Source organism: Taudactylus pleione, unplaced genomic scaffold, assembly GCF_031769625.1.
Source record: "Taudactylus pleione unplaced genomic scaffold, aTauple2 ptg000026l, whole genome shotgun sequence".
NCBI classification, from domain to species: domain Eukaryota; kingdom Metazoa; phylum Chordata; class Amphibia; order Anura; family Myobatrachidae; genus Taudactylus; species Taudactylus pleione.
The window spans coordinates 17,516,430-17,531,234 of NW_028284428.1; the positions used below are offsets into that span (position 1 = coordinate 17,516,430).

The 14,805-nt window shown below is 38.0% G+C and overlaps 1 protein-coding gene across 1 annotated transcript in view; it reads left to right on the forward strand.

The window, feature by feature from the left end:
* The window catches only part of IL1RAPL1 (interleukin 1 receptor accessory protein like 1), a 1,550,795-nt gene that overhangs the window by 965,750 nt on the left and 570,240 nt on the right, over nucleotides 1-14,805 (forward strand). Inside the window, exon 5 of the mRNA XM_088451516.1 lies at nucleotides 6,172-6,325. Within this exon, the coding sequence (XP_088307642.1) occupies nucleotides 6,172-6,325 (154 nt within the window). The remainder of the gene's footprint in view (nucleotides 1-6,171; nucleotides 6,326-14,805) is intronic.

Here is a 14,805-nt window from a genome sequence, read left to right on the forward strand (position 1 = left end):
ACTACTTATTATATATATTTCACTAGTATTTCTCTGCATGTCTAGCAATATCTTGTGTGCGAGAGAACATTTAGTTTATAAGTATCTTAATTTGTTGTGCCTACTCTATGTTACCACAACATGTGTCCCTTCATTCACATCTCAGCCATATATAATTAAACTAGTGGGGGAAAAAAAAAAGTCTACACCTGCACATTCGCCGTATGTAAAATATTGTCACAGTATGTAATAACATCCCCAGTAAGTGAATTAATTCCAGAATAAGATTTATTGCCCTTCAAATTTATAATCTTTATATAAGTTTCAAACAGTGTAAGAATTCTAGAAGCATTGTACTCACAGCTGCTGAATCCATAATATCGGCATATTATGTTATATCACTTCTACTTAGTTGTTCAATAGATGTGCTTTCATACAGTACATACTGTAGCATTGGCCTTTACTGTTAATGATTCAGACATTCAAAAATCTTGGGACAGAGTCTCAATGATCTTCAGCAGGTTCACCAACTTCCAAGAATACGTTGGGGTGTAAAAATTTTAGCAAGACATATAAAAAGTATAATAGGAATGTATTTGCACCATTGTGGATATATACTTATTGTTTACTTTTTGTTGTTTGCATTATTGTGCACACACACACAGATTAATTTGGTATTTTTTCAATAACAAACAATTTAATTTATAATAGGTTAAATACTGTATGTAGTCGATTAAACTAACTAAAGTACTGTAACTGTTTGAATATTACTTTAGGGAACAATAATCTCCTGCGGATTCATTTCTGATAGACTTGTCAATCTTAGCACATGCTATGCTTTTGTTTGATACCCCTTTAAATAGGATTGGCAGACAAAGTGTCAGTGTAAGCCTTTGAGAATGCTAATGGTAAAATGCATGTTAGCAATGAACATGGCTCATAGGGGGAACCCAATCTGTCTTTTGGGAGTAATGGAAGTAAAGCAGAATGCTTAGGGATCACTTTAACATCAGTGCAGAAGTAAGGTTTCTAGACATCTTGGGCAAAGCTTTACTGCTTTGCCCATTATGCTCCTAATTCCCCAACATACACTTTCAATCCATTTACTGTACATAAAACATTTACTTGTCAAGTAAAACATTTATGTTACCAAGTCTATGACAACTGGGTGAGTAATTTTTCATCTGGACATCCGGTCTGAGAATGTATTACATTTTGTTGAAGCCAATATGCCAATTCACCATTACCCCCTCAATCCCATCTAACTCCCAGTCAGCATCCATTAATTTCCCTCATCCAGCACCCATTAACCCATTCCCCTCTAAGAATATATCAATCCAACTTCTCCGCACTAATTAACACATTCATCCAAACTGTTAGCACCCACTAACCTGCCTCCACTAGGAACCCATTTATCGATTCACTACCAGCACCTGTTTATCCAATCGCCCTAAACCCAGAACCTGTTAACCTTTCTCCTCATGAATCCATTAATTAATTCATCCGCTCAGCACTCATTAACATGTCCCTCTATAAGAATTCATTTATGAATTCACCCTCACAGCACACATTAACACATTTTCCCACCCTGTCAGTACCCATTAACCCCCCTCAACCCAGCACCCATTAATCAATTCAAACACTCAGCATTCATTAACCTGTTCCTTTCAATCCATTCATCAATTCCCCCTCAGAGTATCCATTAACATATCCACCCATACTGTCAGCACCCCTTAACCTCCACCCACCCAGCACCCATTAATCTATTCACCACAAGCACACACTAGTCCATTCACCCTCAAAATTAGTTAAACCCCTTCTTAGCACCTAATAACCTTCCCCCACTCAGCACCTAGTAATCATTACACTTCCATGACCCATTAACCCCCCTCTCAGCACCTATTACCTCCCTCGCCTATCACCTATTATTCCATTCACTCTCAGCAAATATTAAAGCCAGCACCTATTAATACATTCATTCTCAGCACCCATTAACCTTCCCCACCCTGCACCCATTAATCCATTCATGCTTAGCAGCCATTAACACACCTCTCAGCACCCATTGTCCTCTCCTTCATTCAGCATCTATTAATATATTCACTCTCAGCGCCAATTAATTATTTCACTCCTAGCAGCCAATAACCCCCTTCTGCACCCATCCTCATGCAGAGCACCAATTAATACTTCCTCCCCAGCACCCATTACATATTTCACCCTTCCTCCCAGCGCCCTTTAACTCAATCAGACACAAAGAAGCCATTAGAAAATTCCTTTGCATGCCTGGCTCCTGCTCATTCAGATCCTCATTGTGAGAGGGCAGAGGAGGAGAGGACAGGGAGGGAGAGCAGGCTACTACACTGCTGCCTGCCTACTGCACCCAGCTAATAACACTGACATCCAGAGGAGCAGGCTGTATCAAGTATAAATAAGTAATAACTGCTGCAGCAGAAGCCATGGCTTATAAGATCTGTGGCTGTCACAAGCAGTAAGCATGATAAGGATGTCAGAGATATCCATCTTTTTTGTCCCAGACAGCCTCAGCTGGCGACCTCGTCAGGTCCCTGTGCCCCTAGGCCACTGCCTAAAGCTACTTAGCAGAAGCGCTAGCCCTCTTTAAAATGCATGCATACAATGTAAGATAGCTAAGATAGGGATATATCAAGAGTAATACATGATTGGTAGTAATGATTGTGCAGACTAGCTTACTGTTGTTAAGTCCAGATTCTGAATTGATTTTTCAGCATTAGAAGCTAAACTCTCGGTGCCATCATTTCACACAGAGCGGCAGATAGGAAGGCATCAAGGGAGTAATGACAAACGTCAGGGATACAATTCATGGTGTAGTAACATAAGGGACAGATTATCAGTAGGACATTTCCATAAATCGTGTGAGATATACCTTACATCATATCATACCACATCTACTGAAAAAAAACAGAGACCATATAATATAATGTGCTGATATTGCAAAGTCAGTTGCTAAGTAGGAGATTGCTTGTATAAGTCTTAGTACTTTTTGAAATTTATGTGAAGATTATCCCATTGAGGGGCAATAAATCTTAACCTGGAAAAAAATAATATATAAGTGATGTTATAACACACTGTGCCATTATCATACACTGGTCAGATGTGAAGTTATAGACATCTGATTACCAACTGGTACATTTATATTTGGCTGAGATTCATATGAATGTACTCATGCTATAGTAATGTAGTGAAGTGCTGCAAATAAATAGACAATGTTGCTGTGAAACAAATAAATGTTGTAAGAAGTAACAGCTGAAGTTTGGTCTTTGCAACTTACAGTGCATCCGGAAAGTATTCACAGCACGTCACTTTTTCCACATTTTGTTATGTTACAGCCTTATTCCAAAATGTAATAAATTAATTTTTGTCCTCAAAATTCTACACACAATACCCCACAATGACAACGTGTAAAAAGTTTTTTTGAGATTTTTGCAAATTTAATAAAAAAAAAACATTAAGAAATCACATTTTTGTCCAAACACAAAACTACCTCAGTCAGAGTCCCAGGTCCGTGAACCTTCAATCATCCAGGGTCATTCCTGGGACTTGCAACCTGGGTCAGTGCCCCGCTTATGTCTGAAAGACATAACCCGGATCTTGATGACCCAGGTCATGCTTAAAATGATTTGATTTGCAGGCAGAGTAGCGCTTGGAGATGACAACATTTCCAAATATCCACTGTATGATGGAAGATCCAGGTCATGGGAGGACTCAGGTCCAGTGTGATGTGTGATGATCTGGGAATAACCTGGGACCATCACCCAGGTGTGAAAGGGGGTAAGTACTGAAACCACTGCTTCAACCCATGCTGTCTGGGTTCTAAGCTGGGTTAAAGCCATGGTTTATATCTGAAAGGGGTATGAGATGGATTTGACACACTGATTTGTATCCATGAAACTTTGTCATAACAACTGTGTGCCAGATTATGTGTGAGTCTCATATTGGTGAACTCCATTGACAGACAATTATTTCAATACAGACATTAATTATTTCATAACATTGGGGTATATAATACAATTGCACTACAGTGCAATGAGATGGTACAATAGTATGTTTATTATGGACAGGATATTTTGCATCCTTGCCTGCCCACAATTCAGGAAAGCACCTTGAAGAGGTGACTTCTCCATGATAGCTCTGAGGTAGAAATGTGTCTACAATTTCATAATTATTCCGGTCATTAAAGGGTTTTTATTGTTCATTTTCCAATTTCAAACTTAATTAAACCTACTTTTTTATAATCATTGAGCTGCTCTGTTACTGAAATTTGATAAACGGATCACCACTGCAATGATTTCACAAGTCTTTCCTCGACAATGAACAGTGTTAGCTCTATGCAGGATATACCTGTATGAAGTATGTCCTGCCTACTAACTCTATGAGATCCATGAAATATAATAACTATAAATTGCATCTGAAACAAAGACACAATTGCCAAGCCATGATGAGTTGTGAAAACCACAACAAGCAGGCAGCTCTTATGGGTAGCATACTGTATGCACCTTTTTAGACATGGCATCCAATCTTTATCAGCATCTTGTAACTTGAACCAGCAGGTTAAACACCCACACATCTCTCATTTACTGACAGGTACATATGGTCTGGTTCCCATTGCATTTAATCCAAGAAGTTGATCTTGTGGTTTGGCCATGCTCACATGCTCCCTTCTCCCCCCACTGCTTCTTCAATCATAAATGGTCATAAGCACAAGCTGAGACTAATTGTTCATAGGCCCCAAATATAATTGGAGCCTTATATTCATGTGCAGAAATAAATGTCCAACTCAATATGACCCCCTGAGTTCTTTAGCTGGCAAAAAGGAGAGACCCATAAAATACAGAATCTCCTCATGTTATAAAATTATGTAACACTTTAAATGTACAAAAAGTGGAAAAATAAGTAAAATAGATAAAATATACAACTTATATTTATAGTTCTATCCCTCCTTTCAATGAACAATATGCTACATATATTTGGTGTTTTTACTTAAAAGACCTGTAGGGAAATAATCGTGCTTGTATTACCTTTATTTTTTCCTATATTTTTAATATGTAAAAAAATGTAATTATGATGTGCTAATGAAAGTTGACATTGGTACACTATACTCATACATAAAATAATTGCCCTTATTATGAAGAAGTTTGGGGGAGGGAGGCACATCAGTCATGAAATGGTTAATAAGATTTATACTCTGATAATCTGTAAATTATTCATTATAATTAGCAGTTAGTATTATTATCACAATGTCATCAGTAATAATTAGCCTGGGATGATACAGCTGATGACATCATCTGCTGAATATTCATTATGAATACTGTGGAAATTAAAGATAAACAAATCATCTATGATTCAGACCACGGACCAGTTTGTAGAACTTACTCATAATTTATAAGTTTGCTGAATGGCTCATTCCAAAAAATTCAAAGCAAAATATTGCTTTATTTTGTTTATTTAATGCTTATTTTGAAGGTAACTTGCTTGGCTCAGTTGAATCTTGATTACAATTTATTGGGTTAATCATTTGAGAAAGAATAGAATACATCTATCTCTACATTCTTTAATGTTGTCACAAGTCAGAGAATCTCAGATTTTCATTAAGAATCATGAAGAATTTGAAGGATTCAATATTTCTGTCTAACATGCTCAGCCATAGAGATGATATGAAAAGTCTTTCAAACTCAGTGGAAACAAAGTTCTATTTTATTATTTGAACTGACATAATGACAAACTTATTTAAATGTTACCTATGATTTTGTCTTTATGCTTTAAACTTAATTTAGTTGAATTTGGAGGGGAAAATATAAAACTATTTTCCACAGCAAGGGGGATGTTGAGTTTCACAGATGGAGGGATCTGATTGGCTGTGTGCTGAGGAAGGCAGAAGGTAATATTTAGAAATGGCTTATGAGTGATCAGGCTTCTTCATCTCTAAACTGTTAACTGCTGACAAGAGAAGCATCTACAGTAGCACTTAACACAATGGGAACACTGTATACAGTCTTTTGAAATGCACTAACATGGATGGCTTTATAACAAAAATGCAATCAATGTTTCCTTTCTTTGTATTTACAGTTGATTATTAAATTGTTGAACAAATGCAGTAAAATAAAAAAATATATATCTTCAACATGCTATTTTCTTATGCATACTTTTATGTTATACCAGGAATGCAAAGCAAAGACATGGAGGCCCAGCATCATTTTGAAAAGGGACACTCTAGTTATCAGGGAAGTTAGAGAAGACGACATTGGGAATTATACCTGCGAACTAAAGTACGGAAGTTTTTTAGTGAGAAGAACCACCGAATTGACAGTGACAGGTATTTAATAATCATTTTCTTTCTTTTTGATCAATGTGAATGTTTCTGACACGGATTTCTTCAGTTTTATCGGAAAATGCTTTAGTTGGAACAGTGCAGATGATTAAAGATAACGTTATCTACAGTATTGTAACTTAAAATTCTAGAATTGTCACAAATAAGGTCTCAGGTTATTGTACAATACAGTATGTAATGGCTTGTAACTCGCTGCAGTAAAAGTGTCAGTTTCATACGTATGTTATAACACATTGATTGGCTAATTACATGATAACCACAAGTATTACTCATTGTGTTTTCATGAAAGGCTTTTCCAGTTTTGTAAATCTCAGTACGCCACTTCTGCACACAGGAACTTACATGTCATAATGTTGGAGTGCCAGTAGTAATCAAGCTGCCAATTCCACAAGTCATAATCTTGGCAATGTAATGTAATGTAATGACATGGCGGGGGCACAGTCACAACAAATCACTATGCAGCAGATCACGCCCGCCTTTATGAAGGAAAGATCCCTTCTGAAGTCTCCGCCAAGGAGACAATACATCAGTACATGAGCAAAGTCCTAATGTTTCAAAGATCTAACATTATTTTAAGCATATAAGGACTCATTAAAACATTATAATCAGGTGCAAATATTGCACTCAGTGTCAGTAATTAATCATAAAATACCTAAATCCTGCCTTGTTCTGCATATGTTAGAGAAGCAAAAGAGGCGTTCCCCTCATTGCTACTGTTTAGTTCCAAATTTGCACCTCATTATAAACCCGTTAGTGGGTGAGCCATAGAGAATTCATTATTTACATGGTTTTTCATGTTGTTCAATTGTCTTTTTTTGTATTTTATGTACAGAAACTGACTGACAGATATAATAATAGAAAATAGCACTGCTGCCTTATTGTATTTTATGCAATTGTAAAATATCTTATGACCTTGCCATGTATATCTTTTGGCCACTTTATTGAGTGATTTTTGTCACATGTATTATTTGAAAGTGATTAACACCAAAGCTAGTGACTATACAATAAGGGCTGGTTTATGTACACGTGTGATTCAGCTTGTCCATTCACTTATTGAACAATTCACATTCATATATGCAGATGAGGATTGGGAAAAATGTGCAAAATAAAATAAATGATACTTTCTAGGCATAGATTTATTGGTGGCTTTAGTGCATGATGATTAGTCAGTAGGCGATTATCAGTAGGACACATGTTTTCAACTATTATTTTTAGGACTGTAAATCGATGACAGTAAGGTCTAGATTCTTTAAGTGTGTTTGACTGCGAAGTTATAGAGGTACTAAGATTAAGTGCAAACTTCTAACACTTACCCACTAAAACTTGATTTGGAGAAAACCACAGATATAAAGTATAAGGAAAATGCTGAAACACACCAAAATTGTAAAAGAATGGGAAGAAAGAAATAGAATACTTGAAAAATAGTAAAGAACAGGTATAAAGATAGACTTAAGGACAGGATATGAGGCAGTCAATTGTAAATGTAGAAGCACAATACAATTTTTCTTTTCTTTACCCTTTGTAAATTTATGCACCTATTTTAGCAAAATTTAGGTGCGCATTACTTCTTAGTGGGATGCTGTCAGGATACCGGCGGTGACCATCCCAATTATTACAATACCTGCAGCAGAATCCCGATAGTCAAAATACTGATGAATATTAGGGTTAGGGCTAGATTTAGGGACAGGCACCAGGGGAAGGGTGAGGATTAAGCTGTGGTACAGGACATTAGGGTTAGGCTCCTGAAAGGGATGTTTAGGATTAGGCTGCCAAAGGGGATGGTTAAGGTTAGGCTGCGGGAGGTTTGAGTTAGGGTTAGAATACTATCTAAAATTTGTCAGGATTTTGACTGTTGGGATTCCGCTGCCGGTATTGTGATCATCGGGATGGTCCTCACCAGGATATCGTACCCAACACCTTCTTAGCACATCATGATGGAGGGGACTTCAGGAGTGCTGATCTTTGCTGCTTCTGCTGGAAGGAGCTGGGTGGATGGTAACATTCCTTTGCTCAGTTAGAGCTAGCCTAGTAATGCTTGAAAAGAAGTTTGACTTTTTTGGGTTAAGCCAGGTACAGTATAAGGAACAGACAGCTTACACGTAGAGCAATGTTACAAATTCCCATACCATTTACATTCACATAGCCACAGTAATGTGCCATGTGTTGAACCTGACTGCAAAAATATTATGTCTTGTTGTGTGATAAGGAATTAAATCATCTTCAAGGAGTGGACACTTTTCATTTAGGAAGGTCTTCCTGGTTTAGTGTTTCATTTAGGAAGGTCTTCCTGGTTTAGTGTTTCATTTAGGAAGGTCTTCCTGGTTTAGTGGGTGGTGATAAAGCCTTTTACACTGCACAAAACAAATTGATTTGTACTATATGACTCAATCTGATGTGGCATTGACTAGGCATCAACCATTACTGTACTTTTAGTTGTGCACTTTCTATGCAAAAGCACATTTAAAAGCACCAATACAATTAAAAGTATTAAAATACCTAGAAGTGATACATGAAATAAAGACAGTTCTTGTGCCCCCTGTACATATAATATAATTAAAGTTAAAACAAATAGTATATTAGGAGAAAAATATAAAGGTAGTCCAAAACTAAGAATCAGCAGGGCTGTCATGTAACAACTTTACATTGAGCTTGATTCAGCATGGATCGCAATTGCAATAGCAGCTGCGTAATCGCACGCAATGAAGCTGCAAAAATATGCTAATGTCTGCCACTGCTCAGCCAGTATAGAGATGCCCACTACTGCTTTCTCACATCCATAATATCTTGCAGTCCTGCGTATACATCGGTACCATCGGCCCATCATGCACAATTACAGCAAGTCTGACCTCTTTCAGAAATTGCAAGTCTCGTTGCGCACAATGAGTATTCAAGCTGCATAGGCAAAAGCAGTGGGTAATTTATGCACGTCCATGCAACGGCGTTCAAACGGACAGGCATGCCTGTGTTTCTGCAACTACTCCCCCATCACCACCTCCAAATGCTCATGGCCTTTCACTCACTCTGTGACGGATTCCTGTCTGCGTGCATAATCGCAGTGCGATCGCCGTGCATACGCATGTGCAGTATGTGGTTGCAATTACAACCCGTGCTGAATCAGGCCCATTGACCAGTTAACGATTTTACTTGTCAGACCATAAATTGTTGTTCAAGCCACCTGGGTGAGGCACTTAGTCAAGTGGAAAATGTGTATGCAGGCACAGGTCTGCAAAAGCACAGACTGCATTTTATGTAGTACTATAATTATGTAGAAAGAGGGAGAACAATACAGAGAGAAAGAAGGGTTTAAATACAAGAATAGGGGTGTTTAGGGAATTAGAAAAAGGTAAGGGAGAGACAGCAAAACTGATAAAGCAAAGAACAAGGGACAATAGACAAGAACAGGTAAAATATAGCACAAGAGATAGAAAAGAAATCAGTAAATAGTATAGGTTTTGTGGGTTTATGCTCCTACCCTACCTTTTCAGGTTTGTATATTCCCATGCAAAAGTAAGCATCAGCTGTGTTAACATTTTAAGATGTCACTGCAGAAATAACTCTTTTTTTTCCAGTGACAGCAGTTTATTTATGACAAGCTGAAATACATCCTAAGCTCACAATTTGCTGCACAGAACATTTTAGCATTTCCACAAATCCATCACTAACTGAAATAAAGCGAAATGAAAGTTGCCATTGGATACATTCGCTCTAGCTGTTCTATTTATTTTTCAATGTTGTACTAATAAACGGAGATCCTTTGATAATGGTGGGTAATACCCACCTGTCAGATTACTGCAATTGCTTTGGATTGTAACATAAATTCAAGAGATCAATCATAGTCTAAAAGAAATCAGTTTTAGGATCAGCTCATATTTTTTCTAGTATATAAAATTAATTCATGTTGCGGCTAGGAACATCTAATTATTGTGTAGTGATTAGACAAAATGGTACACATCAATATATATTTTTTCTGATCATTCTAATACGCTGGTGCTAACAAATTCAGTTCATTTTTATTTGATTCATATCAGCTTGCTGTCAGTTATGGCGTTCTGCAGATAATATATGCATTTAGGCAAGGACAGTCGTAAATCCTCTAGATATTCATAAGCCAGTTTGCTATGGTATATGTTCCCATAATAGATATTTTACTCATCTTCCAATGCTACCGGCTGTGAAGAGAAAAATGGAATGTCATCAGAAAATCACAAAGGCATTAGACTTGTAAAACAGAGTGAAATATTATTTTTCCACTTTGATCAAATGCCTAATTGCATTGTTCATAGGTAATACCATTTCTGTAACTGTTCAGCTATTACATAAATTCAGCAGTCAGTTAGTCACTGTAATGGGACCATTGTAAAGATTTGTACTGTATATTAAACTAAAACAAAGTGTGACTTACTGAAATATATATTATACACTACAATTACAACACCTTATAATACAATATGATATTTTGAGAATTAAAGAATTTATTATTATTATTATTATTATTATTATTATTATTATTATTATTATTATTAGGGCATATTGCACAATGTGCTCACATGAACATACAATATGTGCTTTAGCTATGTGCTGCCTATGCAGGTGCAAAACACATTCAAAAGGCTCCATTGCTAAACATGGTCCTAAATCTAAGTTTGGGTGAGGGCAGCAGTGGCATATCTATAATGGATACAGACTATGCATTGAATATGGGCCCCTTGGGGGGCCCACATAATACATCCTGCACTTCAACCAGATTGAGACACTCTGCCGGCATTCTGGTGCCTAAATAGTCACTGTCAGCATAGTGACTGTGGACATCATAACATTACCAATTCAAGGCATTTGCAATATGTCCTAACTGTAAAACTTCTAAATCCTGCACAGTCTCAGGACATGTCATATAATCCAATGTAATCCCTGTATTCTCTGTATAGACTACATTACTGAAATCTAGAGGCCTATTTACCATCGGGGGCCAGATAAACCCCAATGATTAAGAATCCAAGTTGCTGTGAGTTGTGGCAGTGAATACTTAAGTAATGGAGTATTTCAGTAATGGTCCGGTGCTGGGACAGCTACTCCAAAAAGCAGCTGTCCCTGTGATCAGTAAATCGAACCAAAGTAGCAGTTTTACTTAGCACTGCTGTGCCAGCCTGAGTTCACGCATATGCACAGCGCTAAGAACTGTTGAGGCCGAAGAGGGATCTGCTCAGAACCTTCTTCACAAAACCGGACCTCCTTCCCTCAGGAATTAGCGGAGTTCTGGGAATAAATGGATTCTGTAGATGGAGTTGGTTCTCATTGGCAAACTCCGAAAACTGCTGAATATTAGGTGGTCCTATCAGGCCCCTAATAATATATCGGCCTTTTACTAATAAAATATGGAAACTAGTGTTTCCGCAAGTGTAACAGGCCAATTAGTGATAATGAATAGGCCTCTTAGAGATAGTTTTTCCCTATTTGTCCCTAATGAAAACGCAAAGAAACATAATATGCTGACAGGTTATAATTCCAAAGTGGCAATTCAGAGAACAATGGCTATAAGTGAGAAGAGATACTGTATGCATTGTTATCAGAAAGAAGCAGATGAGAAATCAGAATAGTGTGACAGTAAAGAAAACACAACAAAGGTTCTATAAGAGGAGGGTAAAATGAAATAAGGGAAGGGAATTAGTAAAAGTATGCATGTTATGTTTTGTTCACTTTCTCATATATTTAATAGTGGGGTTTCCAATAAATTAGGGTAAAAAGGCTTCACAGTGAGAATACTGATAATAAGAGATTGAGGGTATATTTTAAAACGTTCGATTTTGTGTTTTTGGTAGTTTTTTCCCCCAGTTTTGCAAACCGCCATTTACTAAAGTCAAAACCAATGTCAGAATGACCAATGCTTTTCTACAGGTGCCATCATGCTGGGGCAGGCTGGCTGGGACCTGTAGTCAACATGTTAAAAACAATATTATTTAACTTTTAATGATTATTACTTCAGCACCCACCACCATTGGTGGTGCAGAGAAGAACTCTTTCTGAAAGTTGTTCTTGGGGGGGTGGGACCTCATTGTTTTGTGTGGGGGGTCCCTGTTTCCCTAGGGATTCCAGCCCTGTGCTAACCAGTTTGGGACTGGTTGTCATGTCAGAGGGACCCCACACTTTTCGTCCCCCTGCTATCGTATCAGCCCCCCAGCTGGTTCAGCCTGGTGCTGGTTATTGGAAAATAGGGGCAACCCCATGACATTTTTCCTCCTATTTTCCAATACCAGCCTAGGCTTAGAGGTCCGGGGCTGGTTATGGATTTGAAGGGGACCCCATGCTTTATTTTCAAACTTCAACCCTTTTTTAACATATTTAGCTAAAGATGTGATCTGTGCAGGGCTTCACATCTTTGCAGCACATTGATGGCGGGTTTCAAATCCGACAGGTAATAATAACATCAGATTTCAAATGACAGTCAAATCCGATGCATATGGATATGCTGTTTTTTTAGACTGCAATCTGACATTGATACCCATCATTGACCATTGGTTTTGAAATAGACTCAAGGTCGACAGTTGGTGAATTCACCCTTTAGTTCTTATTGCACAAATAAGGGGTAAATGCATTTTGTTGCAACTGTACAGTTACCAATAATAGCATAGATACAACTATAGACAGAGAGTTCTGGTCCTATGGGATAATGCTTGTTAGTATATAAACCATCTATCAACATGTGAGTACCCGTTGATTTATAAATCTGTCTGATGAATTATTACAGTGGAGGGCATTTAGAATCCTTTATTGCACCTTATTCAAGCTTAAAGTGGTGTTAACACAGAAATCCAATAGTATTGTGTGAATTCTGATAAGTAATTAATCAGTTTTAGAGTCATCCCTTCATACAATCACTGACTAGAATGGATCTTTAGAGGCTCAAATATTCCTTGGGAAGTTTAGAAAATGTGCTTCTCTGTCTCTGTGTACACATTGTGTCAAACAAATAAAAATATTTCATCATCTCCAAGACTATAGCATTTTGTGATTGCTTGATTGCACCAGGAAGGATTGTTATCGAAAAGAATTGTACTTTATAAAGAGCAAACTGCTACTGTATATCACTTTAAAGGTAACATGTTCAATACTTTGAAACAAGCATTTGTTCCTACATAACTATAGATGAGGCCTCACTGAGCGTCTTTACACCATACAATGGGCTCTATTTATTAACATTATTTTTACTAAAATAAAGTGAAAAAGGGTGTTTTCACACCCTTTTCACATTATTTTAGTATCACCTATAGTTATTACAGGGCAACTGGAGTAGAATTTGTAAAATTCTACTCCAACCCCTAAGTATCATTTATTTTTAGTAAGCAGATCGCATTTGCCATAATTGTAATGGGAAATGTGATCCGACCAATGTTACTAAAAATAAATTGTAAAAAAATATTGGGGAAAGCCCTGTGATAATAACGCCACCTGGAGGTGGCATTATCCAGGGTCTCGCCCTGTTACCGGCCTCCTACTCTGCTCTAATGGGCAGAGCAGAGCCGGGAGTCGGTCCCAGTAATCAGCTGTGTGGTCTAAACAGACCACAAGCTGATTACTGTAAAAAAAGAAAAAAAATTGTAAATTTTTTTTTTACTTACCTGACTCTAGGGACCGGTGATCGGGCCTCTGGTGATGTCTCCCCTCTGGTCAGCTGGTCTCCCATACTGCACTGCGGCCCGGTCATCAGGTGATTGGTTCCCAGTGCAGTATGGGAGATCACCTGATCGGCGGCATGGTGAACATCACCGGAGGTCCGGATCATGCAGGTAAGTGTAATTAAGGGAGAGGGGGGATCGCAGGGGGGGAGGGTGGTCGCATGGGGTCTGCAATTGCTGGGGTAGGGCTTAGCACCGGGGGGCAGAGCTTAGCACCGGGGGGGTAGCAGCGGCGGCCGGTCGGCGCATGCGCGGGCACTTTGTCCCAATATTTTTTGCAAAAATACCGTGACTAGTGTGTGGAGGGGATTCGCAGGGACAGAGCTTTATCGCAAGCTCTGTCCCTGCAAGGGATTTGTAGTAAATTCCTGTGATATTGCCTGAATTTGCAATGCGATTTCAGTCGATAATATCACACTACAATCTGCATTCAATATGCGTATTGTAGTAAATAGACCCGAATGTGAGATGCTTCAAGACATTTAGCATATGTATATACCATATTGCTATTTTAATTTTCCATCTTAGTCACATTCGTAGGTGCAGCAAAAAGCCACTCACAATGTACCACAGATGCTCTGCTGCAACTTTAGCCATATAGGAATTGGTTTTACAGATGTACAAAGTCGCAGATGAATCACATCGGAATTGACTTGCATGAAAGCTCTTTTTGTAAACAGATTTTGATTCAGTTGCACAGAAGTACAAATGTCGCAAGCCCCAGTGGTCTGTTTAGGCTAGAAATGTAGTTTTGTCACTTCAAGCTTTATTTGCACATATTTTGAGTGAAATAAT